This window comes from Heteronotia binoei, chromosome 14, assembly GCF_032191835.1.
Source record: "Heteronotia binoei isolate CCM8104 ecotype False Entrance Well chromosome 14, APGP_CSIRO_Hbin_v1, whole genome shotgun sequence".
In the NCBI taxonomy this organism is placed as follows: domain Eukaryota; kingdom Metazoa; phylum Chordata; class Lepidosauria; order Squamata; family Gekkonidae; genus Heteronotia; species Heteronotia binoei.
The window spans coordinates 29642864-29668982 of NC_083236.1; the positions used below are offsets into that span (position 1 = coordinate 29642864).

General features: G+C 45.9%; 1 protein-coding gene across 1 annotated transcript; it reads right to left on the bottom strand.

The window, feature by feature from the left end:
• Nucleotides 1-4896: 4896 nt before the first annotated feature.
• Nucleotides 4897-26001, bottom strand: CEBPG (CCAAT enhancer binding protein gamma). The gene is made up of 2 exons (XM_060254268.1): nt 25857-26001; nt 4897-7459 (listed from the first exon to the last, which is right to left on the bottom strand). Exon 2 carries the CDS (start codon nt 7346-7348, stop codon nt 6896-6898), a length of 453 nt encoding a protein of 150 aa, XP_060110251.1. The 5' UTR covers nt 7349-7459; nt 25857-26001; the 3' UTR covers nt 4897-6895.
• Nucleotides 26002-26119: the final 118 nt, after the last annotated feature.

The window sequence follows — 26119 nt, forward strand, 5'->3', positions numbered from 1 at the left end:
AAAATGTATCGCCAAGCAGCTGTAACACTCTGGATGTCAGATTGAACTATAAATCCAAATAGAAGGAACATTAAACTGGAAACAACTGATACACCAGGCCAGCCGGAACTGCGTTCCTGCTCAAAAAAGCCCTGGTAATCATATTCTGAGGGATAGACTGTTAAGAATATGGTTTCAATGCAGAAATAGAATGAGTCCACCAACCTTGCCACTGACATCTCCAATTGACATCTGTTGCGACACCAGTACAAGAAAACTGACCATATAATTTATGAGTATATAACAGACAAGAAAAAATAAAATCTAGGCAAGAAGTTAAATATGAAGGCCAAAATATTCTGTAGTTGTTCTATTATATCAAAAGGTATCTAAATTCAAAGAACAAAACAGCCAAAGGGGGGTCAGTCAGGGCTTTTTTTGTAGCAGGAACTCCTTTGCATATTAGGCCATGCCCCCCTGATGTAGCCAGTCCTCCAGGAGCTTACAAGACTCTTAGTACAGGGCCTACTGTAAGCTCCAGGAGGACTTGCTACATCGGGGGGCGTGGCCTAATATGCAGAGGAGCTCCTGCTAGAAAATGAGCCCTGCCTCTAAGAGCTTACAGGGCTCTTCGTACAGGGCCTACTGTAAGCTCTAGGAGTATTGGCTACATCACGGGTGTGTGGCCTAATATGCAAAGGAGTTCCTGCTATTAAAAAAAACCCCTGGGAAGAGAAACTTTTCAACAATTAATCACTGGAGATTCAAAGCACCTATTAGGAAGAATTTCTAAAATGTTATTGTGATTGTTATTGCAAGAAAGCAAAAACTGAATAGAGGTACATGAAGAAATGCAGAAGATATTGAAACTCAAGTTTTGATGGATCCCACAAAAATATGTTATTAAATATTTTACCAAACAATATTTCAAGAATACACTGAATTATTTAAATATATGGTGAAAGTGGCAAGAATAATATTTAATTGACTGGTAGGACAGTCAATGGTGGTCAGAGTCAGAACACTAACTGTGACTTTGTCACCATTTTTCCCTTGCACACTAACACTCAAGCACAGTAATCAGTTTTATATTGATAACACACAAATGAACAGAAGAAAAAGTCTCTGACCTTAGTTCATTAGGCTTGTGTCCAACCACCTCTTTCCACAATCAGCCCTCCAACCATTTAATAATACCACCCAGTTCTGTTCCACTCTGTTTTTAATTTAATTCTTTTTACATATAATAGTAATAAGCCTTGTTAATAAAAAGCTGCAGACCTCAAATTTTATGCATGCTTATTTGAGAACAAAACCTACTGGACTCAGCTTTCTTCCAAGTAAAAAAAGCATTGACTGGTGTGACAAGTCAAAAAGAGTCCATTGTTAGGACTCAAAGGGAATTCTTTCTGGCACTACAGTCCTCTGCAGAATTACTCCATTCTAAGACCAATAGCTTCAGTGTATTTAGACTGGAGTGACTCTACATAGGAATGCACAATAAGGAATCCTACAGCTTCTTCTGGCAACATTACAGTTGAAGGAATAAGCATCCTTTAATATATATAGGTGGTGGAGCTTATCCAGGGATTGTTATGCAACTGCACCTACTATTCAATGGACAAGGTGGGAAGGAGGAGGTGGAACTCTCAGAAAGGTTTAGGAGCTGTGCTCCTGTGAGCTCCCACTGAATCCGAGGCCTGCTTTTGTACCATATATGCACTTGGAGCTTAACAGCAAAGTCAGCGGGGGGGGGGGAGGGGAGGGGGAAGACCCTAAGAGTCAGATCCTTGCCCCAAGAAACCAAAGAAGCGTATGGAAGCAAGTTCAGGTTTCAGTGTGTGCATAAGAGAAAGTTAAAATAGTTTTAAAAATTCAAAAGCCAAACCCATGGGATACCTTTAATTGGTACTAACCACAATAAGACACCACAATATGCAAGTGCTCAGGTTCTTCAGCATTCTTCAACAATTTGGATGTTAAAAAGCAAATAGAAACGGGGGCTGAGGGAGAGAGTCTCTCCAAAAGTTTAACGAGGAAAGAGTAGACAGATTTTCAGTGTGGTTTGAAGTACATTTTTTGACTCAGAAGTCCAGTTGAATTAAGTGGAGCTTACTGATGAGTAAACGTGCATAGGATTGCAGCCTTTGTGTAGCATATCTGGCAGGAAAGGAATTCTATAATAGGGAGCACACACCCTTCATTACAGAAGAATGATACATCAAAAAACCCTTTGCTCTCCTTGTTGCTAGTGTTCTTGCTTTAAAAAGTTAAGTAGGGCCAACATGGATTGCCACAGATCTCTTGGGTTTTGGTGGGTTTTTTTTAACATGTCCCTCCACTTCAAAACCTGTATCAACTGAGTGTCCCTTCGCTTCAACTTTGCCATTTAAAAACCACACCACACCCCTTTTCTCTCCATCAAGCCCAAATGAGCCAGGAAACAACTCCGCATCATCAACACCATGGAAGTGGACTGATTGGTAGGAGTGGGGAAGAAGCATATCCCACAATCAGGCCAGGGAGGGAGCAAAGAGAAGTGTGCTACACTTTGGGAGAACACTACTCCAGGAAGGAGGGAGGACTTGGATGGTCCTATCTTGTGCCTGCCCCCTTTCCTATTCTGAGGCCTGGGAAGACCCCAGGGAAGTAAAGTAGCACAATGACTGAAGGCCATGGGGCAGCACCAGTGAGGAAAGAACCTTTGATCAATCTTTATTTTAATATGCCCCACCCTCTTTCTATAATTTTACATTAGGCAGCCCTGGGCTTTGGCCAAGAAATGATCTTATGGAGAAGAAAACGGTGTAGCTTGAGTGCAGAGAGGAACTTGGTTGTGGTCCAGGAAGACAAGCAATCAAGGCGGCTAAGATTGATTAAAGAGGGACCCTAGACTGACAGAATGTTCACCAAGTCTTTAGTTTATGCTGCAAAGGAGACAAACAGCAGGGAGTTGGGTTTGCTGGAGCAGGGCTTCCCTGTTTGGTTGGTTCAATTTGAAGTTTTAGAAATGCACCCTTATCTTAATGGCATAGCAGCTTGGAATAGTACAGGGGTGGCCAGCATGGGAATTGTAGGTAAAAAAAATCTGGAGAGCTACCGTTGGCCACCCCTGGAATAGTAGATACCTATTAAATATCTATATATTTTCCACACCCCTCAGCTTTTGTGCATCTGAGGCAAATGTCTCACTCACCTTGTCCTTGTTGCAGCTGTTACAAAGCACGCACCTAAGTTTGTCCAGAGAATTGGGTATGGGGCCATCCATGTGCTGATGACACAGCTGTGTGTCCACACACACTGAAGTGCACTCTTAAATTACTCCTGGACTGGATTCATCTCATTGTCTTTGAATTAGGTGACTGAAGTCACTAGGGACATCTTTTACCTGGTTAGGCTGGGTCAGCAGTTGCAGCCAATCTGGAGAAATGTAGCATACTTACTGGCCAGTTGCATACACCTTGACATTTAATATATTAATTAGTGTACATGGGGCTGCCCCAGAAAACTTTAATTTGTATCAAAAGCAGCTGTTAAAGACCTAACTGGACTCATCGAAACAATCTTCCAGGGCCAGCATTATTTCAGCTGCAAGGCTTCCAAGTTGTTTCTGGGTTCCATTTAAGCAGCTTGTTTTGAAAGCAATGAACCAGTACTACTGAGTGGCTCAGGAGCCACAGGAAGCACCATGACATGTCATCTGTGCCCTTCTGAGCACCATTCCCCAGTATGGCACCCACATTTCAGGAAAAGTAGGCAATACCATCACCCTTTGGCTTGTACGTAGTTCCCTACTTAAATCAGCTGCCATTGGAGGAAGTGTGTCCCTGAGCTGCAAATGTCATACAAAAGATGGGTGTAAAGGCCTTGACCTCTCTAACACCTCCAATTCCCTTCTCTGCAGCTCCAAGCCATTTAAACCCACTTTCTGCTCTTCACAAAAAAGCTACCCAGCAGGGAGCAGAAAGCAGGGCTTTAAATGACTCTGAACCATTTTAACCCACTTTCTGTTCCCTATCACTTTTTGCTGTGAAAATCCTGCTTTCTACTCCCCACTAAAAGTGGTGGGGAGCAGAAAGCAGGCGTCATGAACTGCTACAAACTGGTTCAGTATGCAAACTAACTTTCTGGTTCATGGTTTGGTTCATGATTCAGCCACGAACCACAACAAACTGCAAAAATGTGGTTCGTGCCCATCCCCTACTCCCCATTCCCTTCTGTGCAGTGGGGAGGTGGCTACTGTTGCACTCCATTGCTGTTTTCCCAAAATACCTGTTACCACTGTACCGAGAACATTCAAGCCCAAACTACTAATCATTATGTGCTAATTGAACCTGAATAGACCCAATTCTCCCTCCCCACCATACAAACTTAATCCTGCCCCTCCTCCAATGTATTCAATGCAGCTTGTAGAGTTATCCCACCAGATACTCTTAACAACCCTCCCTGGGAGGTTAGACAAAGAAAAGGCAATTTGCCCAAGGCTTCCTAATAAGCTTCATAGATGAGTGGGGCTCCCAGCCCAGATTTATCTGGTGCAAGTCCAACACTCCTAATCTTACTCTATTCTGGGTCCTGTACAGAGCAATCATAGATTTATTGGAGGTCTTTTATAAATGCATCTCTCTGCTACAGGAATATGACAGCAATCATAAAAAAAACATATGAGTTGGGGGATGCAGAGCAAGAACTGCTTCCTGTTTGATATTTCTCCTGTTTCTACTTGTAGAAATTCCTATACCTGGATGTGTAGTAGTTCTCAGATAGCTTATCTTACAGAATCTCTCTCATGACGGAGAGCAGTTATTGCTTCTGACCAAGTCAATGTCATTTTTACTCATCCCAAGAATTTAGGCAGCTGCTGCTTGCTTCGTCTGTAAAGAAATATCCCGTTTCCATGAAAAAAGTAAATATCAATTTGTGTAGGAGGGTTTTTTTTTAATTTTTTATCATCATGACTGAATTTTTACCAGTCTTTCTAAGTACATATACAACACAATGACTGGAAAGGAAGGGGAGGTATAAAACAGTCATTTGTGGCAGTCCAATCATATGCAAACATACCATGAATGAAAATATTTTAAACAGAAAATAAATTAACATAAGGTTACATTAACGTCCCTGCTTTGTTTCACGTAGTAAGTTTCCTATACGACAACAAATGTATAAGGGGCTTATTAACCAATATTTGAAAATTATTTGAAAAAAGCTAACACCCTGCAAGGAGATCCAAAGGGAAAGAAGAATTTAAAATGTTGCTGCTCGGTAGCCATATGAGGACAACTTCCTATTAACAAAAATAAATTACCCCAAATTTGCTTGTAATTCTGCAAGCTATTAAACCACCCAACCTGGTTCAGCCCACAGGGTAGCCAGCAGTAAGTCTACAAAGAATTAGTCAAGGCCCTGGGCTGCTTGGTAGAAACAGTGCCATTTACACATGTATAGTCAGGATTACACCCTTCTTTACAATGTAACGCTACTGTAGCAGGCAAACCAACAAACAGAAGAAAGTGTCTGAGGGTGTGTGCGTACACATAAAAACTCACACCTTGAATAAAAACAATGTTGGTCTTAAAGGTGCCACTGGACTCAAAATTTGTTCTACTATTCAGACCAATATGGCTGTCCACCTGGATCTATTAACAGACAGAGGGTTAGGGGTTCCTGGTTGTAATGACACTTCAGGATTGTCCTTGAAATATGTTCAGCTCGCCTGCAGGTTGCTAGTTATCCCACAAAGCTCATGGACACAATTTCTAAGTCTCTCTGAGAGCCCTCACCCCTTCTTCTCATCCACCCTAATGTCTTAAGAACAGCCACCAATCCCCCTACAGGTGAAACAACTTCTCAACAGGTCCAAAGAATAGTAAAAGCCTCTCTTTCTTACTATGCATAAACTATGAAAGCTGTAGTCAGCAAGATTTGGGCTTCAAACATGAAAGGAGACTGACACTACCCCCCCCATTCCCCCCCCCCAAATCAGCTAAAATTTTAAAAGGTTCTTAACCAGTGTTGAGCCAACCATCACTTGATTTAAAATTAAGTCTGTTTTCTATGCTGTGCATATTTGTTTTGATACTATACTGAAGTCAAATCAATTAACTTGGTTAGGGCTGTCCCCCAAATTAGAAGAGTTGGCATTATACCCTGCTCTTCACTACCTGAAGTCTTGGAGCAGCTTACCATCGCCTTCCTTTCCTCTCCCCACAACAGGCACCTTGTGAGGTAAGTGGGGCTGAGGGAATTCTGAGAGAACTGTGACTGACCCAAGGTCACCCAGCTGGCTTTGTGTGGAGGAGGAGTGGGGAATCAAACCCAGTTCTCCAAATCAGAGTCCTCGCTCTTAACCACTACACCACACTGACTGAGTTGAAGCCTGAGTTGACCAATTTGTATAAATCTGCACAAAAAGCGGTTTAAGAAAAAGCATGCACTGCAAGCAGTCACCACCTTAAAAGACAGAGGAATTACTTTCCTAAGATGGTACCGGCTTTCCATGATTTTTGCAACTCCTTATATTAAAAATAATGTAATCTTTTTGGGAAAAAACCCTGCTGCCCTTTTAATTAGAAGGTTTTAAAATTAATAACCTAAGTTATGAATCAACTAAAAGTTTCAGCCACCGTAAAGGCAATATTGGGGATTGGATGCTTGCCAATTTTGACACTTTTTCCTTATTCAAAAACACCAGAGCAAATAGCACATTAATCATTTTGCTCCAACAAATACTTAATAAACAGGTTGTAGTTTACTAGATTCATCCCCCTTCAGTGTTAAGCCTACTATTTAAAAAAAGACACCCACAAAATGACAGTTACAAAGATTAGAAGAAAAGGTCCTTCTTTGTTTTTGAATCTGACATGTTAGGAGGGCAGTGCCCGCTCTACCCTGCCTATGGACTAGGCAAGCAAATCTACTGTCCAGTGCCATCTGGGTTTGTCGGGGTGCTCTCAGTGCCAACAGGTTGTACACTGTCTGTGAAGTTGTGGGCATGTTCAAGAAACAAGTCTTTGAGCACACTCAGCTCCTTTGTTAGGAGTTTGATTTTGGCCTCCAAACGTTCATTTTCTTCTTTAAGCTGGTTGACCCTCTGGAGTGTGTCCTGGGCCTTCTGCTTGCTCTTCAAGCGGCTCTTTTTCACCGCCATGTTGTTTCGTTCCCTGCGCTGGCGGTATTCATCGCTGTTCCTATCAAGGGCAGAATTCTTCTTGCCCTGCTTGCTGGGAGGTGTCGCTTTCCCTCCCCCTCCAGGACTAACAGGCACCAATTGAGGAACCTGTTGCAACCCACTGGTGTGTGCTTGGGTGAAGATTACACTTACTCCATTGGTTTCTGCAGTTGAGTTCTGCTGTGATGTCTTGCTCATTTGGACAGACTCTTCTTCAAACCCACTGTATGATTTAGAAGATGGAGTAAAATATGGGTTTCCAAGATTGTTGCCAGAACAATCTTCACACGGATCAATCAAAAGCTAAACCTAGGAAGAGGAAAAAAGAGAAATTATAGAACACTAACAAAACCACATTTCCCCACCCCTACCATTAACTTTTGAAGGCTGTGTAACAAATAGTATTATTTGTTCCATAGCACTATGGGGTGGAACGAACCAACCATCTGCCAACTTATGTGGCTTTTCCACCCTCCCTCCAACTTATGTGGCTTTTCCTTCAATGCAAGAGCCACTTCCTTGGGAGGAGAGCTCCTTAGACTGGAGGAAGATGTCAAACATGACACAAAAGGAAAGATGGAGAATCAACATTTTGATTGGCAAATAGATGTTGCTCAGAGGCATGATAGGATAGCAACTGGATCAACCCAACTTGTTATTTGTGTCAATAAACTGCATCTTATGCAGCTAGATGCTGTGTGCCTTTCCCAATGCCCTGGGCTCAAAGAGCGGCTTGTTTTGTTTTTATGATAGCAAGTGATCTTCTTCGTGGTCTCTGTGCATCACACTTGTGGGATACTGCGCCTGCGCTGGTCCCCGATCGGTATCTGTAAGAAAGCCCGGGAAAGATTTCCGCGGACGGCGCCACTGGGCATGCGCCGGCATCCCACTGCGCACGCCCAACGGCGCCACCGCGGGAATCCCACCAGTTCCTTTCTGACCGCTGCGCGAAGAGCTGCGTTTTTCCTCGTGTTCCCGGTCGGTGAGCTTTGGGTTTTTTCTACCCCCTTTTTTTTCCCTGAGCCTCCTGTAAATATTAGCCTGTTTATTGTTTTTCTGTAGTGTAGTAGTTAGTTAGTTCCGTAGTTAGTTAGTTAAAAAAAAAAAAAAAAGTGCGTTGTTGTTCGGGTGCGTGTCGTGGCGGGGCTTTTGTCCTCCGGGACTCCCCCCCTCTCGCCCCTAGTTTTTTTTTCCTCCTCTCAGAGGACTCTGAGAGGTCATTCCCAGCGACCGCTGTCTATGGACAGCCGTTGGGGGTTCTTTAAGAGGTGCCAGGCCTGCGGGAAGAAAATCGCCCCTCCCGACGGCCATTCTCTGTGCCTGCTCTGCCTCGGCGAAGGACACCGCGTGGAAGCCTGTCCGCACTGCCTCTGCTTTTCGAAGCAAACCAGGAAGAACAGGGCGGCTAGACTCTCGGCCGCGCTAACTGCCTCGGCACTTTGCCCCCCGAAACAATCGGCGTCTTCCTCGGCATCGGTACCGAAAATGTCTGCCGCCCTAACTCCGAAGGCCCCATCGGCCGATGCGGCCCCGGTCGATGTCCCACAGAAGGAGCAACAGTCGGCAAAACGGCCCCCCGACGAGTCGGTCGAGCGGCCTCAGAAGAAACGGAGAGAGGATCCGGGACGTGAATCCTCTAAGAAGGCGAAGAGCAAGGAGAAGCGAAAACGGCCACGCTCTCCTCCGCCTCCTCCCGACGTGTCGGCACCGATCGGCACCAAACCAGTGAGAAGGGTTCCCTCCTCTCCTCTCCGCACCCCCGCTACTCCAGGGGCTAGCGCGAGAAGGCAACGCAGCCCTCCAACACCAAGGGCTAGCGGTCATCGGCCACGCAGCCCTCCAACTCCACGGGCTAGCGCGCATCGGCATCGCAACTCACCGACGCCTGGGCCCAGCGACCATCGGCTACAGCCCTCAACACACGAAGTGGAGATCGACCTAACCCGTCGGTCTCCATCGGTGGCATCTCGTCGGCGGAGCTTCGACTCGGCATCGGACGTCGAGTCACTACCACCGGTCGACGTGACAACGCCTGCGGCGCCCAAGCGTGTGAGACCAAGGGAGCCTTCAGTCGAGCCATGGCACTACCCAGCGATGCCGCACTGGGACCACCATCGGTGGCAATCGACGTATCCCTGCTGCCCCCAATATCACTGGCACCAGCCACTCGACCACCCGGACTGGGAGCATCGATCTGAGCTTTCCTCGTTCTCCAGGACATCACATCGGTCCAAGCAACCTCAGGGATCGGCCCCGATTCCTCACGACAAACGCGTCTCACCGACGGAGCCCCCGCGCCGAACACCGACACCGACACGGTCGCCACGAAGGGAGCCATCACTATCGGAACGCTCGGGCCGAGGAGAGTCCTCGCCATCGGGGTCGGAGAGCGACGAGGAGAGATCCTGGGAGCCCTCACCGGATCCCAACACGTCAGAAGACCTCCCAGTCTCGCCCTCTGAGGACCTACGTTCCTATGCGGAAATGATCAAGAGAATGGCAGCGACCATCTCCCTCCCCATCTCTCAACCCAAGCCAACCGTGGATGATAGTGTTTTTGACATCGTCCAGCGGGACACGTCTCCAGCCGTCTCTCTCCCTATGACCAAGGTCATGCTCCAGGCGCTCAAGGACCCGTGGAAGAAACCATCTTCGGCACCGGTGTCCTCAAGAAAACTGGACCACATGTACAAGGTCCAGGAGGCGGGGGCTGAGTTTTTATTCACACATCCAAAACCAAACTCAGCCATCGTCTCCTCTTCCTCGAGGTCACGCAGGGTGCATTCTACTCCCCCTGACAAGGAGGGGAAGAAACTCGATGCCATGGGGAGGAAGATCTACTCGGCGGGGTCCCTCGGCGCCAAGGTATCGAACTATACGGCCTGTATGGCCAGATACCAATACGCCATCTGGGAGCAACTGTCCCCCCTCCTGTCTTCCCTACCGGACGACAAGAAAACCACTGCCAAGGCACTACTGCACGAAGGCCAGAAGGTCGCAAAGCAACAACTAACGGCGGCCAAGCACCTAGTGGACGTTTCGGCCTCGGCAATCATGTCTGCCGTCTCCATCCGCAGGCACTCCTGGCTGAGATCGACCGCCCTGCAACAAGACACCAGGGCGCTCATCGAAGACCTGCCATTCGAGGGGGACGGACTCTTTAGTTCCACCACAGATAACGCACTGCAGGAACTGGACAAGAACCTCAAGATCTCCAGGAGCCTTGGGGTGCAGCCACTTCCCAGACAACCCAGAGCCAGACAGTGGAACAGGTCCTGGTCGAGAAAAACTCCACATAAGCCATCCTCGGACCAACACTGGCGACCACGCCCTCCACAGCCCGACAAGCAGGCTTACTCGGGGAACAACAGAGGCCGCTACAGTGCCCAGCCATCAGGCAAGCCTAAGGGCACCCGCCCCCCCAAGCAGGGGCTTTGACTTTCCTGCACCACGCTTCGTTGCCACCACCCAGCCCACTATCCGTCTGCGCCCTTTCCTGCCTGCCTGGGAGCTGGTCTCCTCAGACAGGTGGGTCCTTTCCATCATCCAAGAGGGCTACAAAATAGACTTTGCTCAGATTCCTACCCGGTCAGTGGTGATCACCACCCCCCCATCCCCACCTCTGCTGGCGGAGGTGGCCACCCTCCTACAGAAACAAGCCATAGAGGAAATACCATCGGAGGACAGAACGGGTGGGTTCTATTCCCGCTACTTCCTAGTCCCAAAGAGGGATGGGGGACTAAGACCCATCATGGACCTCCGGAATCTGAACAAATTCATCCTGTATCGGAAATTCAGGATGTCCACACTGCAGTCCATCCTGCCCCTCATCAACCAAGGAGATTGGATGGCCACCCTAGACCTAAAGGATGCTTACTTTCACATCAGCATCCACCCAGAGTTCAGAAGGTTTCTCAGGTTTGCGGTAGGCCCACAACACTTCCAGTTCACAGCACTACCCTTCGGGCTCTCCACGGCACCCAGGGTGTTCACAAAAATGATGAGTGTCGTGGCCGCCTACCTGCGGCTGCAGGGGGTGATAGTCTTCCCATACATAGACGACTGGCTCCTGGTAGCCAATTCAAGGGAAAGTCTGTCTACCCACATCGCAGCCACACTGCACCTTCTCGATGCCCTGGGTCTGCAGGTCAATCTGGAAAAATCAAAGCTCACTCCATCAAGGACAGTGCAGTTCATAGGGGCGGTGCTGGACACAAACCTCCATCGAGCTTTTCTCCCCGCCCAGAGGGCAGAGGACATCACCAACTCAGTACAGTTGCTCCGGAGCCAGGGCTGGGGCACAGTAAAGCAGCTTCAGCGGATGCTGGGGCTGATGGCAGCAACGACAAGCGTGCTTCTTTACACGAAACTGAGGATGAGAGACCTACAGCTATGGTTTCTTCGTCAGTTTCGCCCAAACAAAGACTCACCTCGAAAGAGGTTCACTATTCCCCCTACGACGCTCCAATCGCTCCAGTGGTGGGAGTCCAGAGACAATATCTGCCAGGGAGCTCCTTTCCACCTCCCACCTCCCTCAGTGACCATCACCACGGATGCCTCCCAGTGGGGCTGGGGCGCCCACATGGAAGGCCTGTGTGTGGGGGGCCCGTGGCCTCCCAAGCTGGCAGTGCACCATATAAACTACCTAGAACTGCTAGCGATTCACTTTGCCCTTCGTTCCTTCCGCCCAAAGCTGATAGGGAGGACGGTGGCACTACTCACAGACAACACCACCGCTCTGGCGTACATCAACAGGCAGGGTGGGACAGTGTCCCGCCGCCTCTGTGCATTGGCGATAGACTTGTGGACGGAATGCATCCAGCACGACGTCTTCGTGAAGGCCGCACACCTTCCAGGGGTCCTCAACATTCAAGCGGACTCCTTGAGCAGGGGGGGAGCCTCCCCACACGAGTGGGAACTTCAGTGGCGATTCCTACAGCCAGTCTTCCAGCTCTGGGGATACCCACAGCTGGATGCTTTTGCCACGGCAGACAACAAGAAGTGCCCCATGTTCTGCTCCAGAGGGGGTGCAGACCCCGCATCCCTGGGGGACGGGCTCCTCATCCCGTGGGAGGGCCGCTTCCTCTATCTGTTCCCTCCTCTCCCTCTGCTGACCAGGGTAATAAACAAGTTAGCGAGGGAGAGGCCACGCTGTATCCTGGTGACCCCCTGGTGGCCCCGCCAGAACTGGTTCGCCTCCCTACTGACCCTGTCGCGGGGAAACTTCTACCACTTCCCAGCGGAACCAGACCTCCTGTCGTCCCAACGGGGGCTGGTGCTTCACCACAACGTGCCACACCTGAAACTGACAGCGTGGCACATAGATCCTTAGAGTTCTCGGGTAGGGTCCAGGAGGTCCTGTTAAATAGCAGGAAGCCCTCCACCAGAGCATCCTATGACAGGAAGTGGAGAGGTTCTCGGACTTCTTGGCTGGCCGGCCACTCGCACCTAGGGAGGCAGGCCTGCCGGCAGTCTTTGACTTTTTGGTGTCCCTAGTAGACGCAGGCCTGGTGTTTTCCTCCATTAAGGTCTACCTGGCAGCCATTTCTGCTTTTCACAAACCTGTAGGCGGGTACTCTGTCTTCGCCCACCCCCAGTCCAAGCAGTTCATGAAGGGGCTATTTAGGCTGCATCCACCATCCAAGCCCCCCACCTCGCCGTGGGATTTGTCACTAGTCCTAGACAGACTAACCAGGCGTCCCTTCGAACCCATGGCCTCATGCTCCCTGCAGCTTCTGTCCTGGAAGACTGCTTTCTTAGTGGCCATCACCTCCGCGCGCCGTGTGGGGGAACTCACGGCGATGCGTTGTGACTATCCCTACCTAGCCTTTAGAGAGTCTGGCGTCTCCCTGGCCCCTGATATCAACTTCCTCCCTAAGGTGCCCTCCCAATTCCACCTCAATTTGGAAGTGTGGCTGCCCGCCTTTTTCCCGAACCCCTCCTCGGACGAGGAGCGGAGGCTACACTCCCTAGACGTTAGGCGTGCCCTGCTTTTTTACCTAAGCCGATCTAGGTCCTTTCGCAGGGACCAGCAGTTATTCGTTTCATACACTGCGCCCAGACTGGGTGACAAGATTTCTTCACAGAGATTCTCGAAGTGGTTGACAGAGACCATCAAGCTCTGCTACCTCCTAGCGAAGAGGCCACTGCCTGGTCCTGTGCGTGGCCACTCCACACGAGCGATGGCGACATCGGTGGCGTTCCTGAAGGGCGTGTCTTTGGCTGATGTCTGCAAAGCTGCTACCTGGTCTTCCCCGCATGCTTTCATGAAGCACTATGCGTTGGACGTGCATGCTCAGCAGAGAACCCGGTTGGGGACTGCGGTGCTACAATCTGTCGTCTCCGGTTGACCGTCTTCCCACCTCCAGGTATGCCTTGCTTGCTAATCTCCCACAAGTGTGATGCACAGAGACCACGAAGAAGATAGACAGGTTGCTTACCTGTAACTGTAGATCTTCGAGTGGTCATCTGTGCATTCACACTACCCACCCTCCTTCCCCACTGCTGACGGTCTCCCTTCCTTAGGGGCTTTCAGCGGTCAAGAAGGAACTGGTGGGATTCCCGCGGTGGCGCCGTTGGGCGTGCGCAGTGGGACGCCGGCGCATGCCCAGTGGCGCCGTCCGCGGAAATCTTTCCCGGGCTTTCTTACAGATACCGATCGGGGACCAGCGCAGGCGCAGTATCCCACAAGTGTGAATGCACAGATGACCACTCGAAGATCTACAGTTACAGGTAAGCAACCTGTCTTTCCTGTGAGAGAAGCATCAGTACACCAATCCACCTCCTGGCTAGCTCAGCTTACTAGACTGCAGTGTGGAAAAAATATGACAAACCAGACCAAAATAGGAAAAGTGTGTGAAAACAGTAACAGTTGAAAACTGTCGAATGCTTTTGATTTTATAAAAGTTAGGAGGCTCCTAGCCAAAAACGCATGAACAATTCCCAACAATGTGAAATGTGATCATGAAAAGCTAGGAGTTACAGAATAATGCAAACAAACTTTTTTTTTTCAACTTGGCCAACTGAATCAGAAACAGAAACACCAGTGAGAGAGCTACTTGATATACATGGGGGATGGGGAAGCACAACAAGGAATGGTGCACTATCCATCTTTGGAACGCCCAAAACTGCTGGCATGTTTTTAATCTCCAAGGTATTTAAACCTTTAAATTGGGGATGATAAAACCTGGAGTTTTCCCCTTTGTAAATAAAAACCTGAACTTTTAAACAAATTCCACTATAGTGTTATAACAAGTTGTTGAAGATCACACTACAATTTCCTATAAGAGTTAAGACCCTCTTCCAGTATGAAGACTCCTTTTCTGTATAGGGCATTTACATGTGCACAGGTAAAAAATCGGAGGTGAGGCCACTAAGTCATGTATTTTTTCCTGAAGTCTTTCTACTCAGTTCAAGGACTGGTAAGTCATCTCAGGAACTAGGATCTAGGAGAAGCCACCCTGCACCTCATTAGGCCCACCCAGAGAGCCCATATGTGGGGTACTGCATTCCTAATTTACCCACTACTGGTACTGCCAACTAACTGAGCTCTGCTAGGTGATCAGTTTTTTAGTCAGAAGTACTGATGATTCTCGGGCATCATGGACATTAGCTTTCTATCTCAAGGAGAAATTTTTTCTCCCCATAATGAGTCTTGCTTCTAGAACATTTGAGACAGAGTTCCATATTTACTCAGAAACAATACTCTCATTGGTCAGCTACTTCCAAATGAGCATGCCTAGGAGTACATGTAGCCTTAGCCTTCAAGAAAGTAATCTTGCTTAATATCCTTGTGTTGGTTCCCTTTGAGCATAATAAATCTGTCTCTTGTCTGTAAGCAGATGATTCTGCTGTGCATGCAGGCGGCATGACCAGAGATGTTGGCTTATGCTCTTTGGTTGTATAAAGGCTATATTTAGTTACATGCCAATATATTCTAAATGCAATAGCAACACTGTTATTCACATTCTCTCAAAAATACATTTATTATATTAATATAGCTCATGCTCAATGTGGCCAGATCTATGAATGCTTAAATCTGGAGACTGGGACCATGAACAGACAAGACCGATCTTTCTACATGTTCTTATGAAAAATGAGATGCTCCTGCAAGTCTTTGGGGTCTCCCTTCGTTGTGTAATAAGTAATCTCAAATCAGAAGTCTGAACATGGTAATGATTTAAATCACTTTGATTTAAACCAATCTACCCTATTATTCTTGTATCATGCAATACATTTTTCAAGCACACAAAAGGCAATATTTGCATCAACAACAAAATTCAATGATTCCCCCCACCCAGCTAGTATTTCTGTTGCAATTAATATCACTATGTTTAAAACTGGGATCAGAACATCGCAGGTGATGAGAAATACAATTCTTCTCTCTCCCCTGCTGCATACCCCCAACTATTTTTGCACAATATGCTGACCTATTTTAAAGTGTAAGCTTATAGTTTATTTTAATAGTTTTTTTAAGAATAGAATCATCCACAACACTACTCAGGGACAGAACTGTTTGTCTAGCCTGTTAAAACCTGGCAAACTTCAGCATAGGAAAACCTTCTCCCACAGTAATGCCCTGCCATTTTCTGAAAGCAATATGGACATCTACCATATTGTCTAGTCTACTACATCTAGTCAATAAGATGTCTTTGCCCTTGATTAGAGAGTAGACTTCATATTGTACTGCTAGTTCTCTTGTACTCTCTGAAGTGCTATCAGGAAAGTAGCAAAGGGGGTCTAGGTAGACCTTTGGCCAACTTAGAAAAAAAATAAAAAACACTATGCAGAATAAGGTTGTATTCTAATGTGTTTCAAGATCTGCTTTTTCCTTCCACATATTTTATACTTCAGAAGCTAACAAAGTAAGTGTGAATATCCATAAGTTCCGACATGTGAGCAAGCCTATATCCCTTGAAAACAGTAAATCTCAAAACATTATGAATACTATTTTTCTGCAGTTTGATGTATTCAACAGACATTTTTACAGTTGTTTGAACCCCCGTGTTGCCTCACTCTTAGGCAACCTCCCTCCAAATCCCTGGATGTATTCAGCTATCACAACGACATCCCTAGTGGATGAAATGTCTAGCCAGGCCTTAAATGCTTGAAATTTCACAACCTTGTCTTGGTGACTAGTCTTCCCGTCTAACATTTGCTCTATTTTTACAGATCCATCATTTTGCCCAAAATTAGCCAGTTGGAAATTCACAGCTGTCCCCCAAACAAAGACATTCACCTCCTTGACAATTTCCATTTCTCTTTCCCAAACAGACCCAGCTCTACACACGCCATGTACAGCTTCAGCACCCTACTACTGATATCAAAGGGATGATAGCATCACAATATCAAGTGCTTAATTTGCAAGACGAGATGCACTGAGACATGGAGCCACTTCCTTCCATGCCCACTTTTTGACTGTAGTTACTGAGAAAGAACCAAACTCAGAAGCAGTCTATTCTTCTGCCACCCCATACGAACAGCAAAATCTGCTCCCTCCACATAGGACTTGAGGTCCAAGATCTTTTACTAGATCCTGCTTTGCTAAACTCTGAAAAGGTTACTTCCAATCTGGCTGTGAGGGGGCAGCCTGGTACTTGAGGATGTATCCCCATTCCCATAGGCAGGTGAGTTGATTCTGTTCTACATTTTAGAGAATCTAAGCAACATTATCTGGAAAAGCTGCTAGTTGAAAAGGACAGCAAGCCCTCATCTTCAAACTGGCTTATTTCCTGTCCAAGTGTGTGGTGTGTGTGTTAAAAGTAGTCCCCTTCCACCAACCCCACTCATCCCAGCTTTAAAGGCAGTTCGCTGTTATGTCATGTCTGTGTAATTCTGATCATAGTTTCACATGTTCTGAGCCTGAACCCCCACTCCCCTTCAGTTCAGGAAGCACAACAGGTGGCTATGGCAATACAAATATTTAGGACTGAAGTATCAGCCGGTTTTAAAGAACAAGACGAGCAAACACTTTTAATGCTGGGTCAAGGTGATTTGTTATATACTTTAGCTTTTTAATATCTCTTCTGGGGAAACAGCTATAGTAGTCTCAGACTCAGCATTTCTAGACGCAGCATTCTTTGAATAGACATTTTTCCATGTTTGTCCCAAGCCAGTTGGCATGAAAAACTGCAGAACCATGAGTCATCTGCAAGAGCATGTGTGTAAGAGGTTTTGTTTGTTGTTTGTTTAAACATCTAGTCTTTAATCACTGCTGGTTTTTTAAATTTTGCAATATAAAATACCCCAAACACTTTTTATTGCCAATCATCTTAAACTTTCACCAATAAAGATAACCCTATTACAAGCCCTGATTTTCAAAGTTCCATCCATATCAGACATTTACAAGAATTTGATACAAATATTTTTAATTTTAACTGCTGAATTTAACTATGCCCTTTTAAATCAGAAAACCCTTTTTCCCCATCTCACCCCCAAATGTCCATGGTAAGAAGGACACTAAAATGTATTAGGAATGGCACTGTGCTGCACATCTTCAACCATACTTGGGGCCAGAGCCTTTCAGCATTCACCCCAGACATAACTGTTTCTAGAGGTCTGAGAGCCCTGTTCTCAAACTGTTCCTCAAAGTTCTCAGAATTTCCATCTACAAATTTTGATGTAGAACATTCTCCAACTGTATTATTACTGAATGAATATTAATCCACACATTTGATATTGTGCATAGAGAAGTTCCCTATTAAATGATACTTCAGCAAGAACAAATCCATAATATGTCGATGTCGGTCTCTCGTACTAGGTTGCTGAACTGCTTTGAATATTGAAATGCATTATATAAATGCCAAATAGTCATGGCTGGCCACATTTTATGATTAGCGCATATGGTATTTGGTGACTCACATGAACTGATACCATGCTAGGGGTATTTGACAGTTCAGAAACTTTGATACCCACCAATCAACCTAAAAGCTCTAAATTCTAAATTCTCTAAACCTAAATTCAGAGGTACACATTTCACACTTCAAATATAACTTTAAATTTCGTATTCATAATTTCATTTTGCCAGACTCTGAAAGATTCGCTAAACATTTGTTGTTGTTCCACAGTAAATCATCACTGGGAGCTTTGCAACTGGTCAGATAATCAGAACTGCTGAAGTCCACATCTGTGATCTGCAAAACTCATACACACATAACATGATGAGAATTCTAGCCCATGCTTTTTATTTTCTTTTTCTTCTTTGCAAAAGGAGACAATGTACAGAATCTTTTGAAGGTTTGACAGAGTGGCATCAAAGGGACCACTTAACACAACCAGCCAACAACTCAGTCTTAAGACTGTCAATTCCAACACACACATGGCTGTCAGGCTGGACAAACAGAGGAACTTCTTTCATTCAGCAGGGCTGAAAGGAGAACTATCTTGTTATTCAGACTATTTATCAAACCAAACTATTTAGCACATCACCAAGAGCCAACAGAGGAATTACCTGATACCCACTGGCAGAAAATGTTTTTAAAATAGAATACTCAGCCCCCTTTGTTCTTGTTGCAAACGTAAAGGGAAGAGGAACATGCATCTGTGGGGTGTGGCCATATTATGCAGAAGGTTTTCCCCACAGTACTGTCCCCATGGAAACCAAAGGCTTAACTAATAAGGCACATAGGTACAACCACTCAAGTGATGTCATTCCGTTCTATCACTTGAGTGGTTGTACCCATGTGCCTTACTAGCTAAGCCTTTGCATGAGAACTCCTGCTCTGATACTAGAAAGCAGTACTAGAGAGCACTATTCAGATTTCCAACAACCTTCCTAGTCATAAATTGGAGAACAAGTTGTTTTATTATCTTTGAGGTTGTTGTGTTCACAGCCTCCATGGAAACAGACAGGCTTTATAAGAAAACACCAACAAAAAAGGCAGATGTAAGCTTCGGCTCTTTACTCCTCACTTAGGGCAATATTTAAATGCATCTTTTAGACATCATGTGCCACTTACAATTTATTTTAACATCTCTTTCTAGCTAAGTTGCTTCAGCTTTTTTAGCACCCTGCTCATATGGGGAAAATGCAAACACGCAAGCTGGGGATCTGAATAGCTGAATAAATAAAAAATGATTAATAACTTGAGCCTTCCAATAGTCCTGTTTTTGTACAATTCAAGACCCCCTTGGGAAGGGCACACAAGAGGATAAAGCAATTTTTAGTCTTCTTGTGAAAACAACATGGTTCTGTATCAAGCAACACAAAAAAATCTATTTAAGTGTAAATTTATTTTATTAGGTTTTATTTATTTTTTTAAAAAAGAAAATTAGTTTGAAAGCAAAAGATTAGGATGACCGAAAATGACCTGATAACATGGACAGCACAGCAGCCTTAACTCTGTACTGTAGTATCAGAAAGTAAAGAAACCCAAAGACCACTGACTGGACACCATGTTTGAGATTTACAAATGAGATTGTAGGCAACCTTCCCTTAGCTAGGGTGACCCACCCTGCATACTAGTTTGCTGGGCTCCTTTCCAGTGCTATTGCAGGAACCACACTGAGAAACTGTGTGGAGGTGCACAACCTGCTAAATGGTGCTGCTGGAGCTCTGATAACTACCACCCACAGCCACTGCACCAGCAAATAATGGCTTCAGGAGTCTCCGGTGCAGCTCCGGTTGGTGCTGGCACCATGACAGACAGCAGAACCACCCTCCCACTTACATAATTCTAGCAATTTTTAAAGAGTTCCATCCATTTTTAATGAGATCTGTACACTTTCTCCAAAAGATCGTTCCTCCTCTCCCTTTCCATTCAACAAAACATGAGCTGGTGGCAGTGCTTCCCAGTGGCTATACTACAAAAGCAATCGACCACAGAAGGACAGAAGAACAGCCAGCAGAAGAACAGCCAGCATCAAAAGACTCTGAAGAGAGCAAGCTCTGTAAGCAACTGCACATGAAGAGACAAGCTCAAGAATGTAACCCTAACCTGGGCCTCCCATTCAGCATCTCACTGCTATCTTTCATACCTTAGTAACTCTTCCCTGTTGCTCTAAGTAAGAAGCTCCCCACCTAATTCAGCTAGCCAATGTGGCACAGAACTCAGTGGAACAATGCTATTATAAGGGGGGGGGGGGGAGAGAGAACATCAGACTCCACCAACAGCCAATCTGCAGGAGAGAAGAGAACAAGGCTCTTCCACCAGCCTGCCCAACCACCAGCCTTTCCCCTCCTCCTCGGCTTCATCAATATCCACTCATTCTGCAGAAGGGAAGGAGAAACAGCAAGTTGCCTTCTGTTCGCCTCCTCATACCAACTTGTATTTATTTGTAGTATTCTGCCAACAAAGCAGGATATAAATATGATAACACTACCCAGAACTGCCCTCTAACAAAAGACAGAGAACCACATAATTCAAAGCTTTTATTACAAACAATAAAATAATTACATAACTGGTAGCTTCAAGCTAACAACTAAGTTTCATGGTCTCTACCAACTTTTTGTTTAGCCTACTTATTGGCCTAAAAAGTATAGACAAAAATTAACAGAACACACTATATAGCTTCATTGCTGCTACTACCAATACCACAATATAATTTTAATAAAATGGGATATCCTCGAAAGGAAACAGACCCAACACACACTAGTGTCAAGCTAGGATGGGGGAAAACCTACTTGGACCATAAAGCCACCTCGTAACCTTAAGACAATCACATTCTCTCAGACTAATCTACCTCTTAGGTGTAAGGATAAAATGGAAGAGAGAAGAACAATGTATACTGTCCCCTCGAAGTTCCTTGAAGGAAGGGTAAAATAAACGTGTAAGAGAAAACTTCAGTTCCTTCTAAGTTTATATTATTAGTTTCCATCCTGAGTATTAAAGGAAAGGTGGACTACAAATCTAAACAAAGTATTATATAACAATTATAACCTCTTAATATCCTAGAGCAGGGATCTCCAACCACTGGGCCATGCACCAGTACGTGGCCTGCTAGCAACCGGACCGCGGAGGAAGCCAGAGGCGCCACACTGCCTCCACCTGCCCAGGACCCAGGCAGATGAAAGAGGCAACGCGGCCTTGCTCTGAGGCAGGGAGGCAGCCTCGGAGAGAGGTAGAGCAGCCTCACTGCCCCTTCTGCCCACCCAGGACCCAATCAGCAGATCGATGGGAGTCTTTAAATGGGAGGGGGAGGCAGATTGGCCTTCTGCTGCCTGGCCACCTAGTGGGGAGGTGGCAGAAATAGCCCCAATCTCCCTCTCCCCATTTAAAGACCACCATGTGAGGCAGGGATGAGGCGCGGGGGGGGGGGGGCAGCCTGGGGCAGCAAAAAACCAAGCACCACCCCCTCACCGGTCTGTGGAAAAAATAGTCTTCCACAAAACTGGTTCCTGGTGCCAAAAAGATTGGGAGCTACTGCCCTAGAGCAGTGGTTCCCAACTTTTTTGGTATGGTGACCCATTTTTTAAAAAAGAACATACAAGAGCCTGGGACAAGTGTTCCCTCTAAGCAGAGTTAGTGAGAGCTACCTCACAGGTTTTTAGCCTCCAGCTCACACATTTTTGTCTTAGCACAGGAAAAATGGTCCCAGAGCAAACCAATTTATGCAGAAGCTCACAACTTTAATGCTACTCACACACAAAATAGAATTTTTGCTCACAGGACTCCACAACTTACAGGGAACATTGCCTGCAACCCACTTTCAAAGGCTTTGCAAGCTTCTTTGGGGTTGGGTGCAGGGACCACCAGTTCGGAAACACTGGCCTACAGGAGGATGCCTCTCTGCAAGTCACCTCAAACCTTTACTTAGTTTCTATTCAAGGCTTTTTCCACATTTTGACTCATCCCTTCTTCCAATGAGCTCAGATAGTTAGTATAAAAAGTATTCATATTCATGCAAAGGTTTTGGTGATTTTACAAAAATCAGACAGTAGGAAAATCTACTGTCAGAATGCCTTGGATAAGTCAGAATGCAAATTCTGGATGGGGATCTGAAACACTTTTTGGTACCACAGACAATATGTACTCCCAAAGCTTTGAGTGAACACAGGAAGTTCCGCAGTTTATTGCCAGGGGATGCTTCACATATAAAAGGTTTGTAGACTGTACACAATCTAAGATTTCTAGAAATCGCGAAGTCAAAGAAATAAAAATAGGAAAAACAAGATTTTGGGGGAAATTAAATCAATGGAATACTTAATTTCTTATCAAACATAATTTTACTGTGTTAACATAAAATGCATAGTTTGTAACTTATAATATATACTTAGGAAATATTGTATACATTTACAGAAAATACAGGCATTATCATAATTAAATTATATACATTGGCACAAAAAGATCTTCATACTACAGATTGGCACAATCTGTGTTATATACTACAGACTGCCTCAAAATACTACACATTCTAAATTAGTAAAGATACTGTCTTAAAAAGCACTTCATTAATTCCAAAAGAGAAAGTATTTCATTAGTGTTTTTTCCAGCTCTATCTACGCTATCTCTGTTAACCATTGTGGGTTTATGACAGCCTACAATCAAGCCAATCCTCAATGATCCCATCAATCTGAATAAAGATACATCATAATGTTTATCAAAATTTCAAATGCTTTAAACATATTTTAAAAGAATTTCAAACTTTAATATTACACACAAAATTCAAGAACTATAACAGCACTATAACAGCACATACCTAAATATGCTTAAATACATGTGCTTCACAACTACAAAATCCATACTCCTACATCATGAGATCGCGGATGGCTCATGAAAGGGCCATATATATGAATTTCTGGCCCTTGGGCCATAACCTGAATAGAACCAGCCCTAAAAATCAGAAACTATTCATGTTCCCTCTATTTCCCCCCCTGCTGAGCAGAGCAGCCTACATCCTGAGCCAAATATAACTGCTATAATCTTAAAATGGGCAATGAACAGTCAAGACCCTGCATGGCTCCAGACTGCAGCTGAGCAGGGCTTCCTCTGTTAATAAGTAGCTGTTCACATCCACAGCTTAGAAGGAACACTGGAAGCTATTTTTCTTTGTTGTCAGCCATACCCTCCTCATTTTGCTTAAAAACAGTATTAAGAGAGGTAAAATGGACCCGGACCACATCCTGTTTGGCAAAATATCAGTTTCTGAATACTACAATTTTTCCAAGCTATTTTCAAAAGCAGTTTATAAGAGGGCAGTGTATTTTGAGGGGACAAGAACTTTCAGTATCTCTAGGTAAGCACTAAGCATAATAGATCTCATTTTATACAACTGTGTATGTTATCAGGTCCAAGATACAGTTTTTTGCCAAGGAATATATAAGGATGGAATGAATGAATAAACCTGGATTAACTAGCAATTATTATAACCCCATGGCATGCATCACTTTCATTCCTCCAACTAGCTTTCTCCCTCCCTCCCTCCCATAGAGGGGTTTATCTGTTCTATAGAATTTTTCAGGCTGCCAATGAAAGTAAAAAAATAGCTTTCTTGTCAGTATTCAGAGGAACACGTTCCAGCAGGCTTTTTGTTGATTTAATTTCTGTTTATATGGGTTATGTATATAACAGAATTATTCTGATTTACAGTTTTATTATTACATACTTGCAAGCATCATTTGCAAACTGCCTTGGGCCAACAGTGTAAAGAAAGACAGTCTCTAAATAATGATATAAATAAATGTTAATGTTTCCCCTAGCTTGTCTTGGCAAGAAATTTTTCACCTTTATCACAGTACTTACAATGGAAAGTGAAAGCATTCTTACAATAAACACAACACTTCATAGAGACAGAACAGCCAGAGACTTTCTTTCCTAGACGTCACCAGTATTACCGCTGTCACTTTCTGAACTGTATTAGACAAGAAGCATTGCAATCAAAGTGGGCTAGACCAATGCTTGAACCTGTGACCTTCTGTAAAAACAAATCTGATCCTTCCCCACTAAATCATATCCCCTGCCCATTTGAACTGGGAGCACAGGAGTGGCTGGCATGATCTCCAAAGACTGTCAGGCCTGTAGGAAATGTTGAACACCCGTGAAGTCCCCTCTTGGAGCGGCCTCTACAAGGCAGATGGCCTTACTTTATCTATTGTGTGGGGCTGTGCTTTGAAAGCTCAGAAGTAAAATACCATGAACCAGGGCCACACAACACTGCCTTATTTGTGTCAGAACCTTGGTCAGTTCTGTCTACTGGCTGACAGCCACTCTCCAGGGTCTTAAGTGGGGATCTTTCACACCACCTCCTGTCTGACCTTTGTACTGGAGATGCCAAGAACTGAATCAGGGCCCACCTACAGATGCTCTACTACTAATCCTCAACCCACAGGAGGGTGGCATAACATGATTTTAGACTCATCTTAATGTTTTTATATCTGTTGTTTCAAGATTCATAAAGTAATTACTACAATGCTAGCACTATCTATCTTTGCCTCCTGAGATGTTCTCAAGAAAGGTGGACACATAAACATTACATACATAAAAGCAAAGAAATTAAATAAATCCAGGAGTGGAATTCTAGCAGGAGCTCCTTTGCTGATGTAGCCAATCCTCCAAGAGCTTACAAAAAAGAGTTTTGTAAGCTCTTGGAGGACTGGTTATATCATGGGTGTGTGGCCTAATATGCAAAGGAGCTCCTGTTAGAATTCCACCCCTGAATAAATCTTTCCCTTAATATCTACCGATGTAGCACAATTCTATCTCACCCTTCCTCCAAGGATCTCAGAAGAGGATACATGGTTCTACCTTCCCTCATAACAGCCCCGAAAATGTGTTAGGCTGAAAGAGAGAAAGAAAGAATAACGTCCACTCAGTCAGTTTCACAGCAAAGGATCTGAACCCACTTTTCTAGGGCAGGCTTGCTCATCCCTGGAGCAGGGCAAGGCATGTGATTTGTTCTCACAGGATGGCTGAGATGGTTCAGATGGTGAAGAGGACATCACAGGCCTCTTAAAGAGTGGCGGGCTCATGATCGCCTTGCCTGGGAATAGGGTTTCTAATTTTGGGTTGGGAAATTCCTAGCGATCTGAGGGTGGAGCCAGGGGAGGGCGGAGCATGGGGAGGGCAGGGACCTTATTAGAGTATAATACTACAAGAGTTCACCCTTCCAAAGCAGCCATGTCCTCCAAGGAAACTGACTTCTGTCTTCTGGAGAGGAGTTGGAAGTCTGCAAGAACTCCAGCCCCTACCCCACCCAGAATGGATAGCAACCTTAGGCTCCCTTTTCTTCCCCCCCACCCCAACCCCCCCCCCCCCCCCCCACCAAGCAAGCTGCTTAAGGCTCCGTCCGCCCTCCGGGATCCCCGTCTGGTGCCAAGGCATGAGCTCATCCCAGCAGGGACGGGCCGGGGAGTTGCTTCGAGGTTGCATCAGACTTCAGAAAGACACACGCGGGCGGGCGGGCGCGCGCTCTCTTCCTCCCTCGCGACCGCTGGCGCCAACGACCTCCCCCACGAGCCCTCCCACCCCAGTCAGCCCCACTTTCGTTTTGCTTCCCTTTGCAGGAGCCGGGGGGGGGGGGGAGGAACCCCGACTGCCGACCCCCAACTCTGCCCCACAGAACGCGGCTCCCTCATCTTCCCGCCATGTCAAGGCCCGCTTCTCCACATTACTGGGATTCCCACTGAGAGCTACCGTCATCCTCTCCCCCCCCCCACGCAACCCCCGACCTTTCCAATTCTGGACCCCCCAACTCCGCCCCACAGAGCCCTTCACCCTCGGTAGGCCCCGCCCCCTCCCACAGGGGTCCCCGGCCGCGTCCAGCCCCGTACCTGGCCCGGTATCGATCCGGGGTGAGGGGGGAAAGAGGCGCGGGCCTAGCCGGGCCCCACTCTTTTTCCCTCTCTCTCAATTCTCTCTCCGGGCTGATGGAGTGAGAGAAAGAGGGGGGGCTGCTTGCGATTGCGAAACCGGCACCAGCCAATCAAAAGGCGGTGTGCCGCAAAGATGATGCAACTCTTGCTGTGCGTCTTCCGACTGGCGGCTCCTCTGGCCAATGGGTGGCCGTATCGTCCGTGCTCGCCAATCCTCAAGC

What these genes read in the sequence shown, in the direction of transcription:
- CEBPG (XM_060254268.1), bottom strand. Translation starts at nt 7,348, where the DNA reads ATGAGCAAGACATCACAGCAGAACTCAACTGCAGAAACCAATGGAGTA.